The sequence below is a fragment of the Eschrichtius robustus genome, chromosome 1 (genome assembly GCF_028021215.1).
Source record: "Eschrichtius robustus isolate mEscRob2 chromosome 1, mEscRob2.pri, whole genome shotgun sequence".
NCBI lineage: Eukaryota > Metazoa > Chordata > Mammalia > Artiodactyla > Eschrichtiidae > Eschrichtius > Eschrichtius robustus.
This window is the reverse complement of record NC_090824.1, coordinates 138,211,645-138,222,511: the sequence shown is the minus strand read 5'-3', so window position 1 is coordinate 138,222,511 and position 10,867 is coordinate 138,211,645. Positions and strand designations below refer to the sequence as shown.

At 52.1% G+C, this 10,867-nt stretch overlaps 1 protein-coding gene across 1 annotated transcript; it reads left to right on the top strand.

Moving 5' to 3' along the window:
• Positions 1 to 3,446: 3,446 nt before the first annotated feature.
• Positions 3,447 to 10,147, top strand: CRABP1 (cellular retinoic acid binding protein 1). The gene is made up of 4 exons (XM_068537358.1): positions 3,447 to 3,562; positions 4,117 to 4,295; positions 6,322 to 6,435; positions 9,896 to 10,147. Exons 1-4 carry the CDS (start codon positions 3,493 to 3,495, stop codon positions 9,944 to 9,946), a joined length of 414 nt encoding a protein of 137 aa, XP_068393459.1. The 5' UTR covers positions 3,447 to 3,492; the 3' UTR covers positions 9,947 to 10,147.
• The last annotated feature ends 720 nt before the right edge of the window (positions 10,148 to 10,867 follow it).

Here is a 10,867-nt window from a genome sequence, read left to right as displayed (position 1 = left end):
AAAGCACCTCCAGGTTGCTGGGATGCCTGCCTCAAGTCACAGACTGGCATTCAGGAACCACCATTCTCTAACCCGTCCCCTTCCAGGCTCCACCGCCAATAGCATTTCTGCCTGCCCATGCAGGGCACAGCTTCCTCCCTGGGCCTCCGGCAATGTTTGCCCCATCTGATCCATCCTCCACACTGAAGCAGTGGCAAATTTACTTCCCCAAAATGCCATAGGATCATGGCTCACCTCCGCTAAAACCCTTCTATGTGCCCCCCAGGAGCACTGCTTCGTGGCCGTGTGCACTTAGTGGAGTGACTTCTGCTCACCTCTTATGTCACCTCCAGCCTCACGCCCCTCAGACAATGCACTCCAGCCACGCCAAAGGACACGTGGTCCCCAAACACGCAGCCTTGTTCTACAACTCCTGGCTTTGCACATGTTCTTTCTGAACATACCCCCTCACTCCCTTAGCCTCTCTGGATAGAATCTTCTTTTTTTTTTTAGCTGCGTGTGCAGTTTGTGGGATCTTAGTTTCCCTACCAGGGATCAAACCCAGGCCCCCTGCAGTGGAAGCGTGGAATCCTAACCACTGGACGGCCAGGGAATTCCCTTGATAGACTCTTAAGTCTCAGAACAGGCTGGGCTAAAAGCCTGCCTCATAGGCACTATTAGCCCACATGGAGATTGCAGATTTTCTAGGTTTTTTCCCCCAGTTAAATGATGGACCCTCAAGACAGGACCTGGATTTTGATTGGTCACTATTCCCAGGGCCCAATCCAGCTCCCAGCTCAGAGAGGTGGCTGGCAAGATTAGTGAATGGAAGGGTGAAACAAGAGAAGGAATGAGAGAGGGCAGGGAGGCGCGGAGGAGTTGGGGTGATTCTGCCGATCTGTCCTGAGGCTTAGGCCAATAGTTAGCTCTTCCCCCCGGCAGGAGCCCTGCTCTGGATCCTCAGGCTGGGTCCACAGAAATAACACAGTGGTAGGGTTTGTGCTGCCCTTTGGCTCTGGGGTTCTCCAGTAGCCAGGCTGGTGATGGGAGCTGCCCTCCCCACCTCCATGTGACCCTTCATAACGTTTGGGGCATCTGAGAAGTCTTAGCCCCAGGGCTGTCTGCCCTGGCCAGCTCTGAACTTCATTAACAAGGACAGTGGGTTCACAGGACCCCAGGACGATCTCACACTCTGATCTGGCTGTGCCCTCCCCTTCCTGGATCCTTCTCCCACCCTTGCTCAGTGCCTGGACAATGCACCAATGTCCTCCATCATACCCGCCCCAACCTGGGCGTGAGCCTCTTCATTTGACCCCTCTGGCCCCATCCTCTCTATTCCTTTACCATGACTTCCCCCTCCTACCTCTTTTCCTCTTTCCCCCTTTGCACACCCACTGCAAGACCTGCCAGTCACCTTTACAGCTTTCCCTGTGGTCTTGACTCCCAGCTTTGTTGCCCTCCACTGTCCTGCCCCAGCCCCTCCCCAGCCTGGTCTGAAGATGGTGGAGGCCATGTTGCGGGGGAGAATTGGATGGGGGCAGAGGCTTGTGTTAGATAGGTGGCACCCCTGTTTTTCCTCCTCACTGTTCAGATACCAGACCCTCTGTAAAGTGGGTTTGATTCTGTGGCAGCCCTATCCTCTGCCTCCCACACTCAGGATCAGGTGCATAATCTGTGGATCCGGTGCAAAATGAAAATACAGGACCCCTTGCCCAAAAATGATTAAGAATTTCAAGATGGCAGTAGCAGATCATTGAACCAACCACTGGGCCCTGCCAAGTGCATGGCCCCGTGTGACTACATAGGTCTCACATCCATAAAGCTGGCTCTGCCCACACCCCTTTCCAGCTGGTGATGGCTCCTCTCCCTTCTCCTGTCCTCAGCTGCTTTCTAGGACAGCTCCTCGGGGCCTCAGGGCAGGAGTCCAGCCCCAGACACCTCCAAAGGTCCAGAGTCCTGTTCAGCAGGCACTCAGTACAGATTCCCACAGTCCCTCCAGAAATCTTCACCCTTGCACTACCTCTGGGCTGCAGGACACATACACCCTTCTCAAATCAGTGCTTATTGATTGAGCCCCACCTGGCTAAGCCTGTGGAAGAGAGGACAAGTTGATAAACACTCAATCCCTGCCCTCCAGGAGTTCAGTTTATAGCAGGATTAAAACTGAAAAAAGAGCAGGACCAAACATGGATTCTGTGGGTTCAGAGAAAAATAATCATATTTGACTAGGAAACGAAATTTCAAAAGAGACAGCATAAAGATGGACTTTGATGAATGGGCAAGATTTTATTAACCCGAGGAGGAAAAGGGCATTCCAGGGAGAGGGCACAGCAGGGGCAAAGGCTTAGAGGTGGGAAGATGCATGGCAGGTTCTAGAATCCTGAGTTATGTAGCTTGCCAAGGCATACTGATGGCCGAATAGTGGAAAGAGACTGGAAGGGAATTTTAGGGTCTGCTGTGGACAGCTCGAAGAGCTGCGGTGAAGTGTCTGTACTCTTGTACTTCCGTAGAGGACACACTGAGGGGGCTTTAGGTATGGTGCATATTTGGGATCAAAGGGAGAAGAGAGAAGACTTCCTCCACTTGGCCCTCCCAGCCTGCCTGCGAGTACAAAGCCTCACTTTTCTGCAAAACAGGCCGCTCCTACCCAGGGTTCTGGAGCTTATTCAGTCCACCCCTCTCGAACCGCAGTATGTCTGAGCTACCCACAAGGGTGCAGCAGCCTGGGCTCCCTCCCGCCCTACCAACGTGGAGGACCCACAATCTCGCGCGATTCTGGGTTCTGCGCAGCAGCGCCCAGACGGTGCTGGAGTGGTTTGAGGTTTTTCCGCCACTTGCTCCCATGGTCCTGTTTGTGGTGGTGGTGGTGGTGGTGGTGTTACGGAAGTTGGGGGGTTGGGGGGTTGGGGGGGTGGGAGGGGCGCGGAATAGGATCCCGGACTGGGAGTGGAGGCGACTGGGAGTGGGGAAAGGCTCTCATCCCCTGGTGGACCCACTCCCCACTTAATTTTAACTTTATATTATGTATATTCTCAAACAAATGCAAAAGTAGAGAGAATGGTATAATGATTTTCCCAAGTCCCCACCGCCTAGCTTCAACAATTTCCCCCTCTTGGCCAACCTTGTTTCAGCTAACCCTCTCCCACCACCCACTTTAAAGAAGGATGTGAGTAGCCTAGGGGTGGCAGAGGCGCCCCCCACCCCCCCACCCAGAGTTGTAGGAGAGCTGGCGCCAAGCCTGCACCACTGGAGACTGGAACGCCAAGGGGCAGAGTGGGGCACGGTAGGGCCGGGAGCTGGGCTCGCGCAGGGTAGGGGCCGCGGGGGGCGGGGGCGGGGCTGGCGGGGCGGTGCTTGGAGCAGCGCGGGGGTTGGGGGCGCTCTCCCGGAGACTCAAGGCGCGTGGGGCTGGGCGCAGAGCCGCAGTCTCCGCCTTGCAGCTTGGAGTGTGCCCGCTGCGCCGCAACTGTCCGTGCCTGCCGCCCCCTTCCCGCCGCCGCCACCACTGCCAAGATGCCCAATTTCGCCGGCACCTGGAAGATGCGCAGCAGCGAGAATTTCGACGAGCTGCTCAAGGCGCTGGGTAAGCTGGCGCGGACGGCGTGCCCCGACGGGGAGCAGCAGCCGGCGGCGCCCCCGACCCACAGAGGGTGGGCTTTAGGGACCAACACCAGGCAAGAGGGAGTCCCCGGTGCGATAGATTGGGGCGAATTCCAAGGCTCACCCCATCTAGAAGTGGCGAGTAGAGCCCGGGATCCGCGCATCCAGAGAGCGTTTGCTGGATGCTTGGCGCTTTCCCCGACGGTTCGGCCTTTATCTCGTGCTAGATAATCTCGAGGAGAGGTTATTACTGAAGCCCTAGGTGGGTCAGGGACTTTAAAATTGGGGACTCAGTTTGAGACCAGGCCCTACCACGAAATACACTGTACTACTCAAGGGAGGTCGCTTACCCTCTCTGAGCCTCAGTTGCTCACTCGGAAAAAAAAAAAAAATCAGGGCGAGGGCAGGGAGAGGAATGAATCAGTTTTAAGGCTCCCATCTATATATAGTCAGAAGGTTTGAGAAGTGCCGGGCCAGTCCTGGGACGACTGGCGGGTGGCGAGGCCCCGTGAGTCGCGCCCATTCTTCCCGGCGCAGGTGTGAACGCCATGCTGAGGAAAGTGGCCGTGGCGGCTGCGTCCAAGCCGCACGTGGAGATCCGCCAGGACGGGGATCAGTTCTACATCAAGACATCCACCACGGTGCGCACGACTGAGATCAACTTCAAGGTCGGAGAAGGCTTTGAGGAGGAGACAGTGGACGGACGCAAGTGCAGGGTGAGGCCCCAGAGTCTGGGCAGCGTTCCCGCGTCCCCGCTCCCCACCCGTGAACCGCTGCAGCCAGACGAACCCCCGGCTCCTTTTGCAGCCTGTGGCGCCCTTTCCTTGCGGGGCGTGTGCACCGGCTGTTTGCAGAGAGGATCTGTGCGCCGCGTTGCCCTGGGCTCAAGAGAAAGGCCTACCCCAACCCCTCCCCAACCTCATCCCTAAGTCGCCTCCCGAGGTGCTAACAGCCGCGCCTAAAGCGCGGGCTCTGGGTTGCACCGCGTTCCTTGCAGGGCCTTCCGCAGCGTTTTGCTGCGATCCTCAGCGCGAGCGCAGGAGGCGGCGGAGGAGGAGGTTTCAGGGCCGCCAGGTTTCCCTGGCCGCGAGGCTGCCACGTTTCCTGCCGCAGGTGGAGCGGTAGCTCTCGCGTCCCGCCCTCCCGGGTCCCTGGGCGCCCTGAGAATGCTATGGATCCAGTTTCAGCAGTCTCGATGGCCCCGGGACCTCTCCCGCCCGCCCTCAGTTTGGTTTCTTAAAGGAAACGACGGAATCTTTCCAAAAGCAAAGCAGATTCTGCCTGGAAAATGGACTAAGGGCTCTCTCTTAGTCCTCAAGGGCAAGAATTCTGTATTTCTTCGTATATCGATCCCAGGGTAGATGAACGGGTGGACTGAAGCAAGGGGTTGTAAATTCCTTTTGTGGATGGGCAAAACTTGCATTTGGTTGGTCTCTGGAATAGAATGGAGGGTTGGCTCCTCATGGATTTTGAGGACAGATGGAAAAACAATTCGCTGCTCCTACCACTTAGTTAAAAAGTGACAAAATGTCTCCCTCCTCTCCCCAAGGTTTAAAAAAAGAACGAATAACATTCGAGAGAGTGAGAAATTGTTTTTCACCTTTCCTGAGTGGTGCCTGTCTGATCTAGAGTGGGACTCTCTGGGCGTGGGGTTTGGGAGGACACAGAGTCACAGACCCCCAGGAGCACGCTGTCCCACAAAGCAATATTTGGCCCCCAGAGTTAGCACAGCCTGAAAATGATGTCCGGGCTTGGAGCTGGCAGGATTGGAGCCCCAGCCACTGCACCGTTTGTAAAAACAAAAGAGCAGGACAGCTTAGAGGGAAGGTCTGGGAGTCTAAGGTAGAAGCCCTGGCGATAGGCAGGACTCAATTTGGGGACATCCAATGGTGACTACTGCCAGAGACAGTAATTCTGGTTAAAAAAGAAAAATCTAAGGTTCACACGACAGCCTGGAGAGTGGGGCTTTATCCCTGCCCTGCCTAGTGAATGTGTCCCATGTGTTAGTTAAAAAGCAAGTATGTGCACATTCAGTACAGCCTCAGAACCCAGCTGTACAGCATTTTGCTTTGTGCAGACGCTGGGGAAAACTGCAGGGAATCCCTCCTTTTGCCTCCCACCTACAACAGCATGGAGACCCTTCAGACTTAAAAAAATTTTTTTCTAGAGACATGTAACCTGGAAAGTGGCTGTGTTTTTATCCTCAGAGCCAGAGACACTCAGGTTTATCAGAGCAGGCTGTGTGCTGCGTCTGATGAGTGCAAACAGAAAGGAAGGCATTATCCCCAAATCCATGCAAGGAGCAGAGCTCCTGATCTGCTGACTACAGATGTGGTTACAAATACGGTGTCTTTACCATTCTAAAATTTTATACTTCTGATATGAGAAGCTTCCTGCCTTGAATAGCAAAATTGCTTGAAGGGGTCGTCCATTTTGACATAAATGAATCATTGCGTGCCCTCAATTTTATTCCTGGAGATGTAAAGTGTGCCTGAGGCTTTGCTGCTTCAGTGAGTGTGTGTGTGTACTTGTGTAATACAAGGTATATTTATACCCCATAAAATCCGCAGTCAGCCCTCTGAATTTGGGCTTGATACGGCACAGCACAGAAGGTTCTGTGCCCTGCTGACAGGGACCATGTGTTGCTTCTCTGCACAGCAATTATTCTCCAATGCTCATTGTTGTCTCTGCTCCCGCTGCCAAGAGTGTAATTAATGTCACTAATGGTCTTCCTGCCCGCAGAGTTTAGCCACTTGGGAGAATGAGAACAAGATCCACTGCACACAAACTCTCCTTGAGGGGGACGGCCCCAAAACCTACTGGACCCGCGAGCTGGCCAACGACGAGCTCATCCTGGTGAGTGAGGCCCCTTGACCCTGAAACAAGCCTGCAGTTCTCCAGATGTTGCCTGTGGCGGGCCCCACGATCATCACCTTCACTCATCCAATCAGGGAGAGACACTCTTTGCCCTGGGTTAAAATGTGAGCAGGAAGCTTGAGATGACAGTTTAGGTCAGAGGAAATCATTGTTAGATGGTTGGCAGGAGAGAGGAGTGGCTCAGAGGGCAGAGCAGGGGCTAGAGACGGGCTGCCTTGCCGGCCTCTATACAAACCCATGCATCCCTGTGATGACTTGCTGACTTAGCTTAAGCTGGCCTCCCCTCCAGCCGGGCTCAGAATGCTTGGGCTCTGGGATGTCCCAGGGTTCACTCTGCAGACGGGATTCCCCCCACCCCCTCCCCCCCCCGCCCCTCCTCATTCCCCATTTTGCTGCCTGGGAAAGATTTCAGAAATTTTAGTATGCCTGCACTGAGAGCCTTAAAGAACATTTTTACCCCCGGATCTATAAACTCCAATGGCCTTCGGGAGCCAGACAAGTACAGTGATGCTAATTTGGGGCAGTCACAGTGTTAACACAATGTGGAGGGTGGGGCCTTTGGAACTGAAGAGGGTGGGCTCTACCTTAAAGGTAATCAGATTGAAACATTTTAAACATCCCTGGCCACACAAAATATACCTGGTGAGGCCAAGTTAGAAACCCCTGTAGTTTAATCACACACCTCCTCCCCCTTTATTTAGGTACGGGGGCAAAGAAGACAGAGGAAAGGACACCTCCCTGCCACTCTCCCTTTGTGTTTCAGAACAGACCAAGCTTTCCTTGTAATACCCTTCCCCATCCCCACAACGCCCCCACTAGAAAAGGGGAACGCTGTTGTGGGTAACCAGGAAATGATATCCTTTGTTCTCCATCAGGCCTGTTGTTAACATTTCCACTCAAAGACTGCCTGCCTGCCCCATCCTAGTAAGTGTCACCCTGAAAGGTCGGCAAAGGAGGTGGCAAGGAATGCTAGGACAGGACTTGCTGTGTGACCTGGGCATGGCCCTTCCCTCCCCGAGCTGTAAAATGAGGAGTTGGGCTAAAGTTTGATCCCTGAGGTCTCTCTCAGCCCTGAAATTACATGTTTATTCTGCAAGAAGACCCTAAATTGAGCTGTCTCTATTACTTTAACGGAGGCTGCTTGATCTCACTCGCTCTCTCCTCTTGTCCTTCCCTGAGATGATTTCACATACTTTCTTTCATGAGAAAGGACTGGCTTCATTTGCAATCTGGTTAATGTTGTTTCAAGGGCAGGAATAGTTGATGGGGTTGGGGGAGCAATTTGAGGCTGAGACGTGGAAATTTAGGAGGAAAAGTCACATATGGTTCACTGGTACCAGGGATAGAAAATAGGGAGATGATTTTAGAGTTCTTGAGTGTAGCTAAGGGTTAAGTAGGCTCCGTGTGGTCCGTGAGAAAGTGTGATTTTATTAATCTCAGTAGTATCTGAGCAGCCAGCGCATGGGCTCAATTCTGCTAGGAGAACTCCACCACTTCCAAATTGCCCACTACAGCTCCACCCGTGCATCCTTCCCTGGCTCGGCAGACATACATACGAGCCTCAAAGGGAGGATTAATTCTTGGCATTTGGGATCTAAAATGTGGGCTTTTGTTCCAAGGGTTATTATCATTAATAAATCCAAATGTAGGGAGATGAGATGCTGCCTCTGTATAACAAGAGGAAATTTATTCTAGTTAACTTAAATAACTCTCCCAGCACCCCCAGGCTGTAAATTGCCTTCTTTTGAAAATTGAGTGTAGTCCCTTAAACCACTCGGGTACATTATACAGAGAGTTTCTTTCAGGAACTTCTGAGCATAGTTTGCAGGCTGAGAAGGACATTTCAAATGTGATTGGAAATGTAGTGATTTCTTATTGTTTCGTGAAGCCATTTGTTGGCCTGGGGGAGGTGTCAGTCATTCCAGCACAGGTATAGAGTCCAATCCCCAAACTCTGGCCTTCCACGTAACACTCCATGGCCACAGAGCTGGAAGAGTTTCAGAAAACTGACAAGGTTCTGAGTGGTCTGGACATCTGAGAGGTGAATTTCCATGGGAACCCCCGCTTCACCCTGCCCCAGCACCCAGCATCGTCTGCATTCGTCACTAATGAGGAAAGGGAATAGGACAGAGAAGGTGTCCAGAGCAGGTACAGCTGTGCCGGTGTGATGAGAAGTTCCCTACTTAGAAAAGAGGCTGGTGATGAGCATTTGCTTCCTTCATAATCACTAATGACTAGTATTTCCCTGAAACACACATGTTTGAATAACGTCCCAGCTCATGTTCTCTGAGAGCATCTCATGGTCAACTGAGGGACCCAGGGGAAGATCCAAGTATATTCAAGCTCTTAGTTCAGGGCTTTTAACCTCAGGCCCCTTTGACAATCTGAAAGATAGGGACCCTCCCACAGAAAAATGTACGTCTGCAAACAAACATATCTACGTCAGTCTACAGAGTGAGGAAATTGTTTGTTTGTTTGTTTTTAAATTTTGTGTTTTTTTTAACATACATATTGCTTTCTCTGTTCCAATTGCCTGTGAGAGACCTAGGAGAGCAGGCCTATGAGTAATTTCTAGTTTTTGGAAGAGTTGAGACAGCTTACTTACAGTGATATCATTTCAGAGGCCAGAAGAAAACCGTGCTCTTCCATTCGTGGAATGATTTGTGTCCTCCCCACAGCACACAAACAAACAGTCACAGAATAGTAGCTGGAAAGAACTGTGGGATCTTGTTCAATTGCACCCCTCCCCTCAACTCCCTCCCCCCTCCACCCCCAAACTGTCCAAGAGACCAGAGCAGTGCCCCAGCTCACCCAGCTGTGAGTTGCAGAGCTGGGTCTGGATGCCGATGACACTGTGCTTTTGCAGTTGAGACCATGTTTCTAGCTTGCAGGTAACCTGAGTATTACTTATACAACATCTCAGGCGTCTCCCAGGCTGGACAGTTGCTTCCTGGAAGGTACTTCTACACCCTCCCTGAAGCTATCCCACCTGGCTGGTCAGTGGTGAACCCCAGGGCTCCAGCTGCCCAAGCCCCTTGCGCTCTTGAAGTCACTTGAAAAGAGACAGAACCACTTCAGAAATGTCCAATATGGCATACTCCCCACCACCCACTTCAGTTTAATTTAAAAAACCAAAGCCAGGAAACTTGCATTTTTTTTATGTCAGCATTCCCAAGTTTCAGAAGCAGTGGAAAATTGCATACACCATAATTCTATACCCCTGTTGCCTCTCTGCCAATACAGAGTGTAAGGGAGAAAAAAAAAAAAAAAAAAGAAAGAAAGGGAAAAAAAACCCCTCAGGGCTGAGCATGAGCACACCGCACAGGAAATTGAATGTCTGCTACAGAGTTTTTAACAGGGCAGTAAGTGGCCTTATTAGCGATCTGCTTTAAACATTTTTGCACAGACATCTGCACTGATTGGTTTTCCTTTCCTGCAGACGTTCGGCGCCGATGATGTGGTCTGCACGAGGATTTATGTTCGGGAGTGAAGGCGGCTGGCTTGCTCCTGCTTTGGGGGTGGATTCATGTTCCCCCGAGGAATGTCATAGTTCTGAGCTGCCAGTGGACCTCCTCTTCCCCAGTATCAACATTAGGTGATCCCGTTTTCCCCACGATAATGCTGTAGTGTTTCCCCCCAAGGCTTCGTGCCTCTGTGTCCCTGGTGCTCCATAGTTTGGCGTCCCTATGGTTTCATCAGTCATTAAACTGGTTGTACACACCTCAAGGCTTTCTCCTTCTTTGGACTGACTCTTCGGTTTCCACACAAGGCCATGGTGTACCTGTTGACCCCAACACTGCATTGGTCTGCGTAGTGATTTCTGCTTCTGCCTGCTGCCCAGGTGCAGTGCTTGGAGCACACGGCAGGGGTTGTGAGCTGGGCTTCCTCTGACAGGATTCACACTGCAGATCCAGGTGTGCCTGGACCTCACAGTGTTGTTTTTTAATTGAATTAGCTGATATGTTGGTGGTTCCCAGCAGGAAAGGGAGGGCATATTCAAAAGGGTTAACTGAGGAGAGCTCAGAATGAAGGGACTATTTACACAGGCATTTACGTGGACAGGATGAAGAGAACCAACAAAGGATGGTGAGACACTCAGAGACAAGCAGCAGGGAACCAGTACTCCCCTAGACAGAGGGACAGAGGGGTCACCAGACCACAAGAGCTATAGCCTGGGAGAGAGGCCACCACCGTGTAGGAGCTGTGGCAGTACACAGAGGAATGTGATCACTGCCAAAACAATGGCCCCAGTATGTGGGTAGATGGAGGTTCAGAGGGTGGGGGGAGAGTCTCTTTGGCTTGCAACAAGGGCGTTAAATATCCTGACCTCCCAATTTTCAATCTCTGATCTATCTATTCTGCCCACTGGCCAAACCCACCTGGAATCTAGAGGGCAAGAGAGTGGGGAGGA

Excerpts from the sequence above, each read along its gene's own strand:
- CRABP1 (XM_068537358.1), top strand. The coding sequence starts at position 3,493 with ATGCCCAATTTCGCCGGCACCTGGAAGATGCGCAGCAGCGAGAATTTC. Across the intron at positions 3,563-4,116 it reads CGAGCTGCTCAAGGCGCTGG|GTGTGAACGCCATGCTGAGG; the intron begins GTAAGCTGGCGC and ends TTCCCGGCGCAG. Across the intron at positions 4,296-6,321 it reads TGGACGGACGCAAGTGCAGG|AGTTTAGCCACTTGGGAGAA; the intron begins GTGAGGCCCCAG and ends TCCTGCCCGCAG.